This window comes from Leptopilina heterotoma, unplaced genomic scaffold, assembly GCF_015476425.1.
Source record: "Leptopilina heterotoma isolate Lh14 unplaced genomic scaffold, ASM1547642v1 Lhet_59, whole genome shotgun sequence".
Classification (NCBI taxonomy): domain Eukaryota; kingdom Metazoa; phylum Arthropoda; class Insecta; order Hymenoptera; family Figitidae; genus Leptopilina; species Leptopilina heterotoma.
Genome location: NW_025111133.1, coordinates 1,234,628 through 1,253,655, shown reverse-complemented (window position 1 = coordinate 1,253,655; position 19,028 = coordinate 1,234,628). Strand labels below are relative to the sequence as shown.

General features: G+C 23.1%; 1 protein-coding gene across 5 annotated transcripts in view; it reads left to right on the top strand.

Annotated features, from left to right (window-relative positions):
- The window catches only part of LOC122509028, a 125,073-nt gene that overhangs the window by 29,205 nt on the left and 76,840 nt on the right, over positions 1–19,028 (top strand). For all 5 annotated transcript variants that reach the window (XM_043622767.1, XM_043622766.1, XM_043622768.1 and 2 more), the window contains 2 exons: positions 5,624–5,731; positions 11,019–11,358. In XM_043622767.1, coding sequence (XP_043478702.1) covers positions 5,624–5,731; positions 11,019–11,358 — 448 coding nt within the window. The remainder of the gene's footprint in view (positions 1–5,623; positions 5,732–11,018; positions 11,359–19,028) is intronic.

The window sequence follows — 19,028 nt, the reverse complement described above, 5'->3', positions numbered from 1 at the left end:
GAAACAGTCAATTATTTAATAAATTATTTATTTTTGTATTTAAAAATTGAATTCTCATTAAATTTTCTAATAAAAATTGATTTAAAAATGAATTTCAGTTAAAATTTTAAATTATAATTGAATATTCTGTTTAATATTTTTTTTTAAATCTCGTCAATATTTCAATTATCTTTATAAATAATAGAATTCTTCACCGAACTTTAATTACTTTAAAAATGGTTAATAAAATGCTTGGAAAAATGTCAACTATTTTCAAAAATTTCTTCGCCATAATTCAATTATTTTCATAAATAATAAAACGTATCGCTGAATTTCAATTAATTTTAATTCAATTTTAATAGAATTCCCATGGTTACCACAAAGCCTGGAAAACCTGGAAAAGGTATGAAATTTATAAAAAGGTATGGAAAACCTGGAAATAGTATGGAATTTTAAAATTTTTCTGGAATATTACCTGTTTTTAAAGATTTTGAGAAAATTTTGTTCTAGCAATAGTTTGGGACCAGCAAACAATTTTTGTTCTAACAATTGTTAGTAAACAGAAGATAAAGTTCACTCAAAAATAATTTTTCATCTTCTGCTGATTATCGGCTGCGTGGTTACTTTTTATGAATTGTGAATTAAATTAATTTTTATGACCCAGATATTAATTGGAATTGTTCTAGTGCCAAGTTAGGACCAGTAGAAAATCTTATGACTAAAAATTGTTAGTAAACAAAAGATAAAGTTCGCACAAAAATAATTTTGCATATTCTGCTGATTATCGGCTGTGGTTACTTTTTATAAATTGTGAATTACATTAATTTTTATGGCCTAGATATTAATTGAAATTATTCTAGCAATAGTTTGGGACCAGAAAAAAATTTTATGACTAAAAATTGTTAGTAAACAGAAGATAAAGTTTGCTCAAAAATTATTTTTCATTTTCTGCTGATTATCGACTTACTTTTTATGAATTGTGAATTATAAATTAATTATTTTTTAATGAATCAGAATATTCTTTACGGTCAGGGAAAAAGTGAAAATTTTGTCTGGAAATCAGGGAAAAGTCAAGGAAAAACAAAATTAAATTTTTTTGGCTACCCTGCTCAATCATCTTGATTGATGGCAAGGAAACAATACTCTCGAAATTTGAATTAGTAAAAATATTTACTAATTTGAATTAGTGACTGACTTTTTGCTTTTGAATCAGTAAATTTTACTACCAAATTGTAATTTTTTTTTACTAATTTATTAGTAAAATTTACTAATTCAAAAGCAAAAAGTGAGTCTAATTCAAATTAGTAAATATTTTTACAAATTTAGAGAATTTACTAATTTTACTAATAAATTATTATTTGGTAGTAAACTTTACTAATTTAAAAGCAAAAAGTCAGTCACTAATTCAAATTAGTAAATATTTTTACTAATTAAAATTTAGAGAATTTACTAATTTTACTAATAAATTTGTAAAACATTACTTTTGGATTTCACTTTGAAAAAATTCACAAAAGAAAAAAGATGATTTGGAAAACGAAAGTCTTCTAAGAAAGAACAACAAAAGTGATAACTTTAAACCAAAGGAACAAAAGTGAAAACTTTTGTACTAAGGTCGCAAGTAATTTGGAAAACGACGATTTTAATAGGATTCTCCATAAAGACCAATGTTGTGTACACTGTAAAAAGAAAGGTACTAATTTAGTACCAATTTTGGTTACTAAATCGTAATTTAGTTCTATTTTAATACCGAAATCAGCTCTAATTTAGAACCTTTTTTTTATAGTGTACCTGGAATCGCGATACACTTTTTTTTTTGTCAATTTGTCTTCTTGTATAACTAAAGCCCATTCATCTCTGGATTGATACCAAAAAGTCACAATAATGAAACGACAAGAACAAATCTTTTTAGCCATATGATCTAAAATCCTTTAGCTTCAAGATCTCGTCAATTTTCCAGAGACTTCATCCTGCTGAGAAAAAATCTGCAAAAGAAATGAGAAGATTTTTTTTTTTTACTTTTCCTTTTCCCAGATTTGCTAAGTAAGTAATTTCGTTTCTTTCCGGTCTTCATAATGGGATTTCAGACGATCATCTACATTAAACGGCAGTTAAACTACTAACTATTCAGTTCCTTGTAATTGCGACATAAACTGCTAAACTTTAAAGAGCACGACGAAGTATACTGGCCGTGAGAACTTGCAAATGGAAATGTGTGGTTCGTGGGGGGTAAAGAGGGGGGGAGGCAGAGGAAGTGAATTACTCTCTTGGAAAGCGTGTTTGTGGGGGAAGGGGGGGGGGAGGCGACGACTGTCCCACTGCTGCTGTTGATTCGAATGCACATAAGTACGCGAAGCCAAAAGTACCCCAAGGAACTTAAACGTTTTCGAATTGCCATGAAACTTCTGGCTTTTGACTTTGAGATTTCAAAAGCTTTCGACGCTCTGCTCTCTTCGAATAGGGTTTGAAAATTCACTGAAACTTGATTCTCTCATTTCGAACTTGATCCAATTTAAAGTTTACACTTTAAAGTTTTCCCTAGTGATATATGTCCATGTCTATAAAAAAAGAAGTGACAAAATAAGACATTGAAAAATAATAAATATTTTCCGAAAGTGTAATCCTTCCTCTTTTGTATGGGTAAGAGGGGGGTAACGAAATGTGTAACTTTAGTTAGCCTTTTTTTTTATTTCGAAATATAAATCGAAATAATGTTTCTATTTCAGTTGTCATAAAAATAAATTGAAATTTTATTTTTCCGATATACCTTTTAAAATGGTTTGAGGAAGGAATAAAAAATTGGTGAATAAAAATGAAATGAGAATTGTAAATGATAAATTTAAACAGGGCTCGTGGCAGTGGAAGTATTTAAAAATACGAACTTTTACGGACCAAAAATGAAAAAATACGGATTTTACGGACCAATTACTGATAAAAATGTAAGTTCGAGTCAAATAAGAAAACATTTTACTGAAATATTTTATTTTATTTTTTTAAGAAACATAATTTAATTGAAACTATAAATTAAATTTTTTTATAACTATAAAACATGAAGATATCGATTACTCCGAGTCTTCGACTCGGAATAATCGATTTCTCCATGTTTTTATAATAATAAAAGATTATTTTCAATAATTTTCGAAAAAGTTTTTTGACAATTTGTAAATTAATTAGTTTAGACTTTAGAATATTTAATTTTACGAAATTTCAATTATTCGTAAACATTCGTAAATTCTTCAATTAAATATATTTTGAAAAATAAAAACTTGGATTAATATAAAAAAAAAAAATTCAATGAAACTTTTTCAAAAAAATTAATTTCAAAATTCAAATATTTCTAAAAATTCACGCTACCCGTGTGGAAATTGCCAAGGTTTGCCAATATTGATTATTGGGTCTATAATGGTCCTAGCTTGGAATGCACCTTAACCTGGCCCTAGCTTGGTAATAGCTAGAACTTCTTGTTAGATTATAAGTTATAAAATATATTTAACAATTTATTTCAAAATATGTATCAGTAATTGTTTATGTGTAATTTGAAGTAACATTTAAACATCACATAGCACAATTGAGACAATATTGAACTGAAATGTTTACTTTTAACTTTGCATTTGTAAAATTTGACAGATTATCAGTATAGAATTCTACTAATTGCTATTAACAGAATTAAGTTACTGATAATTAGTAGAAAGTTACTGATTCGATTAGTAAAATATAAGTTACTGATTCAATCTGTTGTATAAAAATATGACATAGTCAAATTTACTAATTTACCAGTGGAATTTAAAGGTTATGTTGGTTTTTCCTTGGCTACCATCAGCATATTTACAGAATATCCTTAGTTCCGAAGCTCATGAAAGTTGAAATAAATCTTTAAATGTCTGCAGTTTTTCAATGTTTTTTAAGTTTTTCAAAACCTTTTTAAATTTTCTTTAAACATCCTTCTTTAGAGAAAAAATTCATTTAAATTAAAAAAAATTTTTACTTCATGCAATGTTTAGTTAACTTTTGCGCCCAACATTGAAAAACTGCTGACATTAAAGATTTATTTAAAGTTTCATGAGCTTTGATTTAAGCTTCAGTTAATTAACTCAATTAAAATTTTCGTTACAATATATTTTTCAAGTTAAATTTTTAAAACTGTTCACGGATTTGTTAACTTCTGTTAAAATCATATTTCGTTGAATGAAACTGAAGTTTCCAACGTTTACGTCAACGAAATGAGATAAAAACTTCAATTTTTAAATAATAATTGACTTTCCCTCCTCGATTGGATTAAAAATCTGTGTAGGATGTAATGAAAAGAACAATTAAGTTCTTTTTATCGCAGAAATTATTTGCATCTTGATCTTTAAAAAAATTCTTTTCTCATTTTGCGTCAACGAAAATGTTACTGACTTCAGTTTTATTATTTTATAAAAAATTTGTGTATAATTGAATTCCTGTAAAATTTTTAATTATTTTATGAAAATAATTAAATGTTTGCGTAGAATTGTATTAAATTTTTTTTAAATAATTAAATTGCATGTTCGTATAGAATTTTATAAAAATTTTTGTTTAATAATTGCATTCTTTTGGAAAATTTTATTAAAATAGTAGGTAGAATATTTAAAATCATTAAATTATAAGAAACATTTTTCAAAATAATTGGATTTAATAACTTTTGAAAATAATTGAATTCTTGTGATTAATACTATTGTTTATGAAAGTAATTGAATTTTGTCGAAGAATTTTTCTATTCATTTATAAAAGATAATTGAAACGTTGCCGACAATTTTTTTTTTAGATTTTTTGAATATAATTGAATTTCTGCGAAGAATGTTATTAATTTTTAAGATAATTGAATTCTTGTGATGAATATTGTTAGTTATGAAAATAATTGGATTTTGCAATGAATTTTATTCAAATTCCTGAATATAATTGAATTTCGGGAATAATTTTGGTATTTCTAAAAATAATTGAAATTTTGACTAGAATTTTTAAAAAATTTTTGAACATAACTGAATTTCTGCTAAGAATTTTATTACTTTTGAAAATTATCGAATTTCTGCATTCATTTGTAATTTCTTTAAAATTCTCCAAATTATATCGAAAACTGACTTTTACGGACTTGAAGCAAATTTACGGACTTTAATGGGATTTACGGACCTAGTTCAAGTTTTTAAATTTAAAAAATTTCTAATAGAGGAAGAAAAAAGATGAATTTTGAAAATTAAGGTGATATTATCATTTCTTTTGGAGATACTATATATATTTCGTGAGAAGGGAAAAAATTTTATGATTCCTCTCATAAGATTTTATGATTTCTCGTCAACTTAAATTTCAAAGGTACATTTGGATTTTTGAGGGGCGTTTATATACCAAGTAAATCGAAATCTCGAGAGTCTCTCAACGTCTGTCTTCAATAATGTATTAGAGTTTGACTTCTTTTTATGGCATAAATTTCAACTCTCTCTACAACAGTCAATAAATATTTTATGACAATCCCTCTGCAGCCACGTAATCCGGATATACTTGCTTTGAGTAACATTTTTTTTTTTGTTTTCATTTAAAAAAAGAAAGGGATTTTTTGGTGAAGGAACTATAAAAATTTTTCTAAACTTTTCTAAAAGTTTCAAAGTTTTAAAGAAAAAATTTTTTGTTTCAGGTGCCAAAGGATTCGAAGAAATCTACAGCTAACCCTAGTGAACCAGTGGTTCCTGCATCCCTTAACAGGCAAGAATGGGTTGAGATGACGGCCGACACGAGGATTCCGGTAAATATATTTACATTTCTTTTTTTAAAATTGTTTCATCATTGAAGTTGGCATTCTTTTTTTTTTTTTTTGGGTTTCTTCGTATTCCTTTATTTGAAAAGTTATCCTCCTGAAAGTTTTTTATGACTTTTCTGCAGAAAGTGGATTTTTTAAATTTAAGCGTCTCATAATTTCAGTAATTGAATTTTTTATATCTTATTAAAATAAAGAGAGAGAGAGAGAGAGAGAGAGAGAGAGAAATAATATTCATGAATTTTTCTCTTTCTTCTCTCATCGTCTTCTCTTCTTTTTGAATTTGTCCTACATTTTTTCAAACGCAAAAGGTCTGTCACGTACATTGCGCATATTTGAATTATAAATGTTTGCTTGAATAAGCAAACATCTATGTTATTTGCATGTCAAATATCAATTGGTAAGAGCATTAATTAAATTGGAAACTCGGGATGTAGTTGTTGCGTGAAATAAGGAAATTGTGAAAATAAGTTGTAGGTTCGAAAAAGAAAATTTGCATATTTTAAATATTTACAATTTTTAAATTTTTATTTACAATTTTTAAATTCATTTCTCAGGGGGTTAAGTTTAAAGTTACTTTATTTTCTCCAGGGGTAAAGTTTGAACTTGATGGGAAATTTAGTAGAGTGTAGAAATATTTAGTGGGAGGAAATAAAGTTTTTCTATAAATAAAAAGAGCGGTGAATATATATATATATATTTATTTGTAAAGAATAAAGGTGAGTTAAATAACATGGAACTTGTAAATTCTAAATTGTAATGTACAAGAAGTTTAAGGCTAACGATAATCTGATTTCAATTCAAATGAAGACGGGTTAGATTATCCTTTTCGAATCCACTCTAGAGCTTTCCGTTTATCGATGCTTAATCTCTTTAACCTTATTAGATAATTCTGCAGCAAATTAAGTTACCGCAGGTCTCCTAACGCTAGTTCTAATTAAATCAGATAAGGACAACCCTGTTAGATTTGCCACAGTATCCAAAAGTTTCCAAATCATCTTTGTCCTCACAATTATAAATAGAAATAGTGGACAATAAGAATATCTTATCATGTTCGTGTATAAAATTACAGAAATACAAACGCAAATAAAGAAATATAAATAGAAATCTTAATATAAATTATAAATATAAATATACAAATACAAAAATTGAAATAAATAGAATTTTCTTGAGAATGAAGAAAATTTAAGAGGTGGAATTTCTATATTGTTTGTTTTATAAAAGCATGGTGCGTATTTTTTTTCTCGTTGCCTGCCTTTTCTAAGATCTGTCTACTTTTTTTTCAGAAAGGGATCAAGTTCAATGATCCGTATCGCGTCAAATTGTGATTGATCGAATTATCGCCCCATTCATGTATTTCCGTGCTCTCTTTTTCTCCTTTTCTGGAAATTATAGCGTAACTTACCCCACTTTATCTAATGAGAAATTCTTTTTTTTCTCTTTTCTACATCTATTTATTCTTCAAAGAGATTATATTATATATTCGACTTTGTTGACTGCATCGTTATCGTAGTAAAGGACAGTTTTAGTCAGACAAACTTCCTTGTCCTCATATTTAAAGGCTTTGCACTCATCTACTAAAACCTACTATTTACTACTTTTTTTTAACTATTTTATTTTACTATTTTGATACTTTTTTTTATTTCAGTCACTAAAAGCTACTATTTCTGTTTTTTTTTGAGAATTTCCGCACTACTTTAAATTCGTTAATACTAGAAATCAAAAAACTATTCTCAAAAATTATAATCAAATTCTTTAAAACGATTCAAGTATTTTCAAAAAATATTCGAAATTCAATTATTTTCAATATTTACAGTATTTTCATAAAATTTCGAAAAAGAATTCAAGTATTTAGAAAGAAATTGATAAAATACATTCAAAATTTAATTATTTTCATAAATAATAAAATTTCCACAGGAATTCAATTAATTTAGAATAGCATTTTCAAAACAATTTCGAAAAAATCAATTATTTAACAAAATTTTTATACAATTCTTCACAATAATTCAAGTACTTTCACTAATAATGACATTTTTTATGGAAATTCAATTTTTAAAAAAATTTTTTCATAAATAATAAAACTCATCGAAGAATTTCAATTATTTTCAATACTATTTAAAATTAGTTAATCGAAAAATTCAATTAATTTCACAAATATAAAATATGCTATATAAGAATTTAATTATTAAAAATAAAATTTCCATGATATTCATTATATTTCGAGAAAATTAATTATTTGCAACAATGTTTATAAAATTCTTATGAAGAATTCAATTATTTTCAACAATAACAAAATTTTTCACGAAAATCCAATTCTTTTCAACATTTTATTAAAATTTTTCGCTAACTATTCAAGTATTTTCATAAATAATAAAATTCATCGCAGGATTTCAATTATTTTTAATACAATTTTACATGAATTGCTCAAAAAATTTAATAATTCTTAAAAATTTAATTTCAATTCCTCGAAAAAATCAATTATTTAAAAAAATGTTTTTTTTAAAAATCTTTGGTAGAATTCAATTATTTTTAAAAATAACAAAATTTTTTACAGAAATTCAATTCTATTTAAAGATTTTAATAAAATTATTCAAAATAATTCTATTACTTTCTTAAATAATAAAATTCTTCTCAGGAATTTAATTATTTTTGAAAATTATAATAAAATTCTTATAGCAACTATTCAATTATTTTTATAAGTAATAAAATTCGTTGCAAGAAATCAATTATTTTCATAAACAATAAAATTCATCGCAGGAATTCAATTATGTTTAGTATAGAATTTTAATAAAATTCTTAACAAGAATTCAATTATTTAAAAAAAATTAATAAAATACTTCGCAAGAATTCAATTACTTTTATAAAGATTAAAATTCTGCTCAGCAATTTAATTATTTTTATAAATTTTGTATAAAATTCTTTGCAATTTTTCAATTATTTTCATAAATAATAAAATTCATCGTATAGAATTTCAATTATTTTTAAATTTTAATACATTTTTACAGGAATTGCTAAAAAAAATGTAATTATTCTTAAAAATTTCATTTTAATTCCTCGAAGAAATCAATTATTTAAAAAATTTTTTTATTATTCTTTGGAAGAATTCAATGATATTTACAAAAATATTAGAATCTATAACACAGGAACTCAATTATTTTCAAATATTTTAATAAAATTGTTCGAAATAAATAAATAATTTTAAATACAATTTTAATTAATTTTTTTTTAAATAATTCAATTATTCTTTTAGATTTAAATAAAATTCTTTCCAAGAATTCAATTATATACATAAATAATTCTTTGAATGAATTCAATTATGTAGATAAATAACAAATTTATTTCTAAAAATTCAATTATTTTGAGGAATTTTAATAAACTTCTTTACAAAATTCAATTATTTTCATATAAATAACAATATTTATCACAGGAATTTATTTATTTTTAAAAGTAACAATTTTTTTCTTGGAAATTCAATTATTTAAAAAAATTCCAATAAAATCTTTCTCAGAAATTCAATTATTTTCATAAATTAATAAAATGCTTTTTAGGAATTGAATTATTTCTAAGAAAATTTAATAAAATACCACACAGACATTCAATTATTGTCAACAATTTTAGTAGAATTCTTTGTAAAATTTAATTATTTTTAAAAACTTTTTGCAGTTCAATGATTTTCAATATTTACTATTTTCATAAAATTTCCAAACAGAATTCAATTATTTCAAAATATTTTGTAAAAATCTTCGTAAGAATTAAATTATTTTTATATAAATAATAAAAATTTCTGAGGAATTCAATTATTTAAATTAGAATTTGCATAAAATTAAGTCGAAAGAAATGAATTATTTAAAATTTTTTAATAAATTTCTTCGTAAGAATTCAATTATTTTTATAAATATTGAAATTCTTTCATGAATAATAAAATTCGTTGCAGGAATTCAATTTATTAACAGTAGGATAAGAAAGAAGTAAATATTTTTGATGAAAATTAGGAAAAAGTCAGGAAAATAAAATATAGAATGAAATTTTTGTCAGTTTTGTGAAGTGTCTAAAATGAGTTTTTTTTGTCGTCAAGTTTAATTTTTCGATAGTCACTTTTTTACTACATTTTTTTAGTTTGAAAGCTACTTTTTGCTACTTTTATGAAATTATTTATCGAGTGCGAAATCTGTACTTAGTACAGTACCGTCCGAAATTGTCAGTCCACCCATTTTCAAAGGAATGACAAAAATTTTTTAACATAAAATTCATAAAAAGTAAAATTTTTTTTGGTTTATATTTTGAAAGACAATAAAATTTTGAAAAGAATAAGACCTTACAGAAGTCATTTGGCCAAAATTTGTAGAAGATATTCTTAAAAATCGTCATTTTCAATGTTTTACAAAAATTTGAATAACTTCTAAAATAATGGACGCTTTTTAATAATCTTAGGCTTATTTTAAAGACCATTTTCTACAGAATAAGAATTACTTATAGGCATTAACCTGTAATTTTTAACTTGGAATAAGCATGACGTCAAAGTTGGACAAAAAAATTCAAAAAATTTGAAATAATATTATTAAAAGAAAAATAATTTTTGAAACTCAAACATATATTTTTATTGAATTTTCTTGAAAAATCTACACCATATCATGTTTTATATATGTTCTAGAATAGTTTTTAGTACAAAAAATTGATTTCAAATTTTTCCAACTTTTTTGTCTAATTTTGACGTCATGCTTATTCCAAGTTAAAAATGACAGGTTAATGCCTATAAGTAATTCTTATTCCGTAGAAAAAGACCTTTAAAATAAGCCTAAGATTATTAAAAAGCGTTCATTATTTTAGAAGTTATTTAAATTTTTGTAAAACATGGAAAATGACGATTTTTAGGAATATCTTCTACAAATTTTGGCCAAATGACTTCTGTAAGGTCTTATTCTTTTCAAAATTTTATCGTCTTTTAAAATATAAACCAAAAAAAATTTTAGTTTTCATGAATTTTATGATAAAAAATTTTTGTCATTCCTTTAAAAATGGGTGGACTGACAATTGCGGACGGTACTGTATTTAATATTTGTATGTAATCTAATAAAAAATTTGAGGACAAGGAAGTTTGTCTGACTAAAACTTTCCTTTGCTACTATGGCGAGCAATCCACAAAGTCGAATATATACAGGATTGCCACAAAAATTCAAATTTAATTAAATACTAAAGTATTTAATATTTGTAATCTAATAAAAAAATTTAATATTTTATTTATTTAAATTTAATTTTTTTTTTTTGTCATTTTCAGGTGGATACGATACATGCGTACTGTCGAAAATTCAGAGACAGTTGTCCAGCAGCAGCGCCCGGGGCACAGGGTGCTCCGGGAGCACCTGGGGACAGGGGACTTCCTGGACACGCGGGGGCATCAGGACCCGAGGGGCCACCGGGACTGCCTGGCTATCCAGGTGAGAGAGGACTGAAAGGCGATCCTGGCTCACCTGGACTCGACGGAAGGGATGGCATTCCTGGAGAACCAGGATTGGACGGAATCCCAGGACGAATAGGCCACGATGGTATTCCGGGTAAAGACGGAAAAGATGGCATTCCTGGAATTCCTGGCAGTTCTGGAAAGAATGGAATTGACGGTAAGCTTATACACTTTAATCTCTTAATTTTCTTCTCCATTTTCTTCTTCTTCTTCTTCTTTAATATTTTTAAAAAATGCAGTTCCAAGTACTGCTGTTTAATTTTTTAAACTATTTTTTCGTCTATAAAAATGCACAGAAAAAACGATAATGTAATTTTAAGAAGCTCCTACTTAAATAGGACCAAGAATATTCCCTTTTTAAATTAAGTGACCCCACTTGAATTAAATGGGAAATATTCTTGGCTCCTATTTAAGTAGGCACTTCTTATAATTAGTTAATGTTTGAACTAAATTTATAATTGAATTATAAACGTAATTTTTATTGAATCAAACTTATTTTGCATTGAATCAAAATATAGTAGAAAAAATATAGTATAACAATTTTTCAAGAAAGAGCACAGAGAAAAAAGTTATTTTAATTAAAAAAATATGTATTCAACGTAAAAAATATGTTTGAATTAAATTTATAATCTATATTAATAAAATCATTGTATTTTTCATTTTAAATAATTTCCATTTTTAAAATTAATTTATTGAAAATCATCGAATTTTGTTGCAAAAAATTTTATCAAAAAATGTAATAATAATAGAATTCCTTCGAAGAATTTTATTATTTTGGAAAATAATTCAATTCTCGAAAAGAAATATGTTAAAATTTTTGATAGTTCTAATTAAACTCTTTTTGAAGAATTTCTTTGGATTTTTTTTTTTAAATTATAGAGTTTCATCTTTAAAAATTTTAATTAAAAAATCTTAAAAATAATTGAATTTTATGAATCATTTCTTTCAAGTTTATAAAATAATCGTATTTATTAATAATTTAAATTTAACCATTTAATTATTAAATTTTATTAAAATTTTTGAAAATTCTTTTGAAAAATTTTATAACGAATTAAGAAAAAAATTTAATTCTATCGTGAAATTTTTTTTAAAATAATTGAATTTTTTTGCAAAGAATTTTATTATTTATAAATATAATTGAATTGTTTCGAAGGATTTATTAAAAGTTTAAAAAATAATTTGAGTTTTTGCAAAGAATTTTACTATAATTTACAAAATATAATTGAATTTTTTCGAAGAATTTATTAAAATTTTAGAAAATAATTGAATTTTTTGGAATTTTTTATAACAAATTAGGAAAAAAAAAAATTTGAATTCTTTCGTGACATTGTTTTGAATGTAATTGAATTTTTGCAAAGAATTTTACTATTTATAAATATAATTAAATTGTTTCAAAGGATTTATTAAAAGTTTAAAAAATAATTTAATTTTTGCATAGAATTTTACTATATTTACAAATAAAACTAAATTTTTTTCGAAGAATTTATCAAAATTTTAGAAAATAATAATTGAATCCTTTGAAATTTTTTATAACAAATTAAGAAAAAAAAGGAATTCTTTCGTGAAATGTTATTCAAATCGTATTAAAAATAATTTATTTTTTTTGAAATATTTGATATCGAATAGAGAGAAAAATTGAATTCTTTCGTGACATTGTTTTGAATGTAATTGAATTTTTGCAAAGAATTTTACTATTTATAAATATAATTAAATTGTTTCAAAGGATTTATTAAAAGTTTAAAAAATAATTTAATTTTTGCATAGAATTTTACTATATTTACAAATAAAAATAAATTTTTTTCGAAGAATTTATCAAAATTTTGGAAAATAATTGAATCCTTTGAAATTTGTTATAACAAATTAAGAAAAAAAAGGAATTCTTTCGTGAAATGTTATTCAAATCGTATTAAAAATAATTTATTTTTTTTTGAAATATTTGATATCGAATAGAGAAAAAAATTGAATTCTTTCGTGAAATTTTTTTTGAAAATAATTGAATTTTTGCAAAGATTTCATATCGAATTAAGAAAAAATTGAATTTTTTAATGAAATATTTTTGAAAATAATTGAATTTTTGAAAAGATTTTACTATTTAAAAAAATGATTGAATTGTTTCGAAAGATTTATTAAGATTTTAGAAAATAATTGAATTTTTGCAAAGAATTAACTATTTACAAATATTATTGAATTTTTTCGAAGAATTTTATTATTTAGGAAAATAATTGAATTTTTGTGAAGAATTATGTTAAAATTTTTGATAATTCTAATTAAATTCTTTTTGATGTAATTTTTATTGAATCAAACTTATTTTGTATTGAATAAAAATATAGTAGAAAAAATATAGTAGCAATGGTTTTAAAAAAAGTTGATAGATTGAAAAAAGAAATATTATTTTAAGCATAGATAAATAAAGTACCAAAGTAGCATTCTTTAGTTTTTTCAAAATTAATTATTTTTCAGTAAAAATCACATTTTTTCCAATTTTATGACTTATTTTATTTTATTACTATTTTTCATATTTTATTAAATATTTTTTTTTTAAATGAGAAATTGAAGGCAATAATAATTAAAGTGATTCAGATCACTGGATTCGATAACGAATATATGACTCATTAAGAAAAAACGAAAAAGCGAAAAAAAAGAAGAAATGAGAAAATGAAATAGTCATCTCGTAAAAGACTAACGATATTTTTTTTTGCGCATTTTACATATTCCTCTCGGAACGTTAACTTTTATTAACAATCAACAATGTATAGTTTCATGTTATCCGTCACCTCTAAACATATATAAGTATATAGCTATATACGCACGCTGGTTTTACACGCGAGAAGCGCGTGTAGGGCTTTAAGGGGTTTACCTTTGGGATAAGGGAGATAAGAAGTAATTGAGTAACGAGCAGTGTTTTAACTGCAATTATTACGAGAGAAACTTAGATGGCTTTAAGAAGTCGGCGTGTATATGAATAATTACTTTAAAGCAACGTGAAAAATTATCCATTTTGCGTGTAATTTATTGAACAAGTGGTTTAAGAACATTTTACTGTTTATTAAAAAATTAAAAATTTACTAAAACTATAATTAGTAAAAGAAAAAAAGTATTTCAATTTGATTTTTCGAAAATAAAATTTCTTTAAAGAATTTTTAAACAATTTAAAAAACTATTTTTTTTTTAATTAACTTTTTAACATTTTTCTATATTAGTTGCCATTCATTTATAATTATTTTAATCCATAGATGTAAACTATTTCTTTATCCACACAGAAAAAACAATAAAAGATTTTACGTTGAATATTTATTTTTTAATTAAAAAACTTTTTTCTCAGTACTTTTTTTTGAAAAATTGATATACTATATTTTTTCTACTATATTTTGATTCAATACAAAATAAGTTTGATTCAATAAAAATTACGTTTTTAATTCAATTATAAATTTAATTCAAATCTATTTTTTTGGTTGAATATTTTTTAATTAAAAGAAATTTTTTCCCAGTGCATTTTCTTGAAAAATTGATCATTTTTCTGCGTATAATAGGAAACTTAATAAAAAAAACTTTGAGTCGCCGATTATTAATTTCAACTTGAAATTGAGGAAAATGGGAAAAGTCTTAAAAAGTTTGATTATACAAAACATAATCAACGTTAAATTGATGGAAAAGAAATTTACATTGAATTTTTTTTCTTATAGAATATATACTCGAGTTGTAAAAGTAGAAAATTGTAACTTGGTCGTCGTCGTTTTCTTATATAAACCTTTAACGTTCTTGCAGACAGTTTTTTTCTCTCTATTTTTTTTTTTTTTTTTTTGCTTTAAACAGATGGAATGGCATTTTCTTGCTGACCAAAAGCAAACACTAAACATCACTATATTTATGATTTAAAATTTCAATGTATACTCACATGTATAAAACATTATGCTTTTCACATAAATGCTCAAAATATTTCAGAAACAGAAGTCTATGAAAGATTTTACTTTAAATACATTAAAAAAAAGAGAATGTGAAGAGTAAAGTAAGAAATTGGATACTGAAAAGAAAATCAAGTAAAAAAGATAAAATAAAGGTACATGAAAGTTGAAAAAATAATTATATTTACTCTTTAAATTTTATTGTGTAAAAATTACTCAATTACATATTTATTAGTAAAATTTACTAATTTTACTAATATTTTTTATCAATTTTTTAATATTTTTATCAATAATTTTTTATCAATCTTAAAATTGAATTTTTATAAAAGGCTTACCAAACTTTTTTTAAAATCCTAATTGAATTGTTATGAAGAATTTCATTTAAAATTGTATTTTTTATTAAAATTATTCATTTATTAAAATTTTATTAAAATTGTGTTCAAAATAATTAAATTCCTGTGAAGAAGTTTATTATTTATTATAATAGGTAATTAAATTCCTGCGAAGAATTTTCTTATTTAAATGAAAATAATTGAATTCTTGCAAGTAACTTATTAAATTTTTTTTCTAAATAATTAAATTCTTGCTAAGAAGTATTAAACATTAGTTAAATTAAAAAAAATTACAAGTATTAAAAATAATTAAATTCCAGTGAAGAAGTTTATTATTTATAAGAAATAATTGAAAATCTGCGAAGAATTTTATTATATAGAAAAAAATAATTGAATTCCTGAGAAGAATTTTATTATTTTTAAAAATAATTGAATTCTTGCGTAGAATTTTATAAAAATCTTTTTAAATAATTGATATTTTTCGTAAAATTTTATGAAAATTGTATTTTAAATAAATGAATTCTTGCTAAGAATTTTTTAAAAATCTATTAAAATAATTGATTTTTTCAAAGAATTTTATTAAAATTGTGTTCAAAATAATTAAATTTCTGTGATGAAGTTTGTTATTTACAAACAATAATTGAAAATCTGCGAAGAATTTTATTATATAGAAAAAAATAATTGAATTCCTGTGAAGAATTTTATTATTTTTAAAAATTATTAATTAAATTATTTGAAAAAAATTTAAATTAAAAATGAATTTAAAATAATTAATTTCTTTCGAACAATTTTATTAAAATATTTGGAAATAATTGAATGCCTGTGGAAAATTCTAATATTTTTGTAAATAATTGATTTTTTCGAGGAATTGAATTTTTGAAAAGGAATTTTTTAGCAATTCCTGTAAAATTGTATTAAAAATATTTGAAATCCTGCGATGAATTTTATTATTTATGAAAATAATTGAATAGTTTACTAAGAATTTTATTAAAATTTTCAAAAATCATTAAATTCCTGAGAAGAATTTTATTATTTAAAAAAATAATTGAATTGTTGTGAAAAATTTTATTAAAATGTTAAAAAAGAATTGAATTTCTGTGAAAAATTTTGTTATTTTTGAAAATAATTGAATTCTTGGGAAAAATTTTATTAAAATCTAAAAAAAGAATTTAAATTATTTCAAAAAAAAATTTAATTGAAAATGTATTGAAAGAAAATAATTGATTTCTTTAGAATTTAAGAAAATAATTGAATTACAGTAAAAAATTCTAATATTTTTGTAAATAATTGAATTTTTCCAAAGAAGTTTTAAGAAACATTTTTTTAAATAATTGATTTTTTCGAGGAATTGAATTTTTGAGCAATTTCTGTAAAATTGTATTACAAATAATTGAAATCCTGTAATGAATTTTATTATTTATGAAAATAATTGATTTGTTGCCAAAGAATTTCATTAAAATTTTCAAAAATCGTTAAATTTTATTATTTAAGAAAATAATTGAATTACAGTAAAAAATTCTAATATTTTTGTAAATAATTGAATTTTTCCGAAGAAGTTTTAAGAAACATTTTTTTAAATAATTGATTTTTTCGAGAAATTGAATTTTTCATCAATTCCTGTAAAATTGTTTTCCGAAAAATTGATTTTGGATGAATTTCGAAAAATGTTATGAAAATTGTGTTTTAAACAATTGAATTCCTTTGTAAATTGTGATATTTATGGAAATAATTGAATGTTTTCAAAGAATTTTAAAAAAAATTGTTTAAAATAATTCAATTCTATGGGGAATTTTTTATTAAAATAGTAGATATTTAAAGTAGTTGAATTTCGACTTTTTTCAAAAAATTGAATTATCGTTTGAAAGAATTTTATTACAGTTGTTGAATTGTTTCTAAAAATTTTATTAAAATGTTTGAAAATAATTTTTTTTCATCTATTAGAGAATTTAAAGTAGTGGAAATTCTAAAAAAAAAGAAAAGTATCTTTTAGTGTCACAAATCTAAAAAAAAGTATATTGATGACAATTCTAAATAAGAAATTTAATGTTAAGTGCAAAGAGTTTTTAAATTAAAATTAAATTATGTTAGGAATTTTTTTAATTAAAAATTAAATTACGTTATATAATTATTTTACATTAAAATTAAATTATATTACGAATATTTAAATTTGAAATTAAATTATGTAGGACAAATATTTTGTAATTAAAATTAAATTGAAAATAGAGGGAAAATATAAATTTCGCTAAAAGTTGTCAGCGTAAATCAAAATGAAAATAATGTTCTTTTGTGTGTTGAAATATATATAATAAGTAATGTAATGAGAAAATCGTGTTCGATATAATTTCAAACAAAGTGCACGTTGATCAAGCAACTTGACAGATTTAAGTGGAACAGGAATGGTTTGAGTCAGACGAAAAAAAAAAACTTTATTGCGAATGAAGAGAGAGCTCATTCTTTATACGTCTGATTATCGATTAACGAATGCGCTTAGAATCAAATTTAAATGGATTTTTACCGAGGTATATTAAAATCGACTAATGAGTTTCAATTAATCATTACTTTGCATTTTTATGCGAAACTTTTAATTTTTTTAATTATTCAATTAAAAGGTTTGTAATTTATTTACCCTGTGCCAATTTTTCTCTATTATAATGATATTAAGAGGAATTATTTATTTTTTCTTTTTATTGTTTCCATAATATTAAATCGGAAATTAAATTTACGAGTTTTTAACATAGTTTTTGGCTGATATCAAATTGAGACAAAAAACGAATTTGCAAGGCAACACTTTTGATTCGTTTTTTGTCTCAATTTGACATCCGCAGAAAAACGGTGAATTAATATTTTACCTCATTCGTATTTTATCGAAACTTTTTAGTATTTTAGTATTTTTTATTTTTTTTTTGGTAAACTTGAAGATTTTTCGACTTTTGGTTTAAGAATTATTATTTTCTTGCCTCTGGAATTAAAATTAAAATTAAAATTAAAATCTTTAGATTAAATAAAGAAAAAATACTGAAATCAAATTCGACGAGTTGACAATTGAAAAAGTGTAGGAAATTAAAATTTGCTTTCAATTAATTTGAGGAAAAACAGATAGATTCTTGGTTTGCATATGTTAGCAGAACCAAAGGGGTGGTTTGATGTCAACGTTTCGCAAACATTGCAATTGGAATTGGCTTACAGAGAGAATTTACCCACGACACTATATATATATACGTGCACTATAAAGACCTGGCATATATGTACACCTTTAGGGGTCAGAGTGCGTAGAACCACGCGAAACAAGAACCACAATACTTGAGTTTAATTGGAAAATTGTTTTGTTTTACTTTTAAATTCGAACATTGTCTTTTAAATTCAAATGAATAAGGAATTCTTGTCAATTTGTTTAAAAGAATTTAGGTTTTTGAAAAGCAGACTTCGCTGACTCGATAATTAATTTTTAAAAAGTAGCAAAAAGTAGCTATTTAAACTAAAAAAAAGTAGTAAAAAAGTGACTATCGAAAAATTAAACTTGACGACCAAAAAAACTCGTTTTAGACACTTTACAAAACTGACGAAAATTCCATTCTATATTTTATTAACCTGAC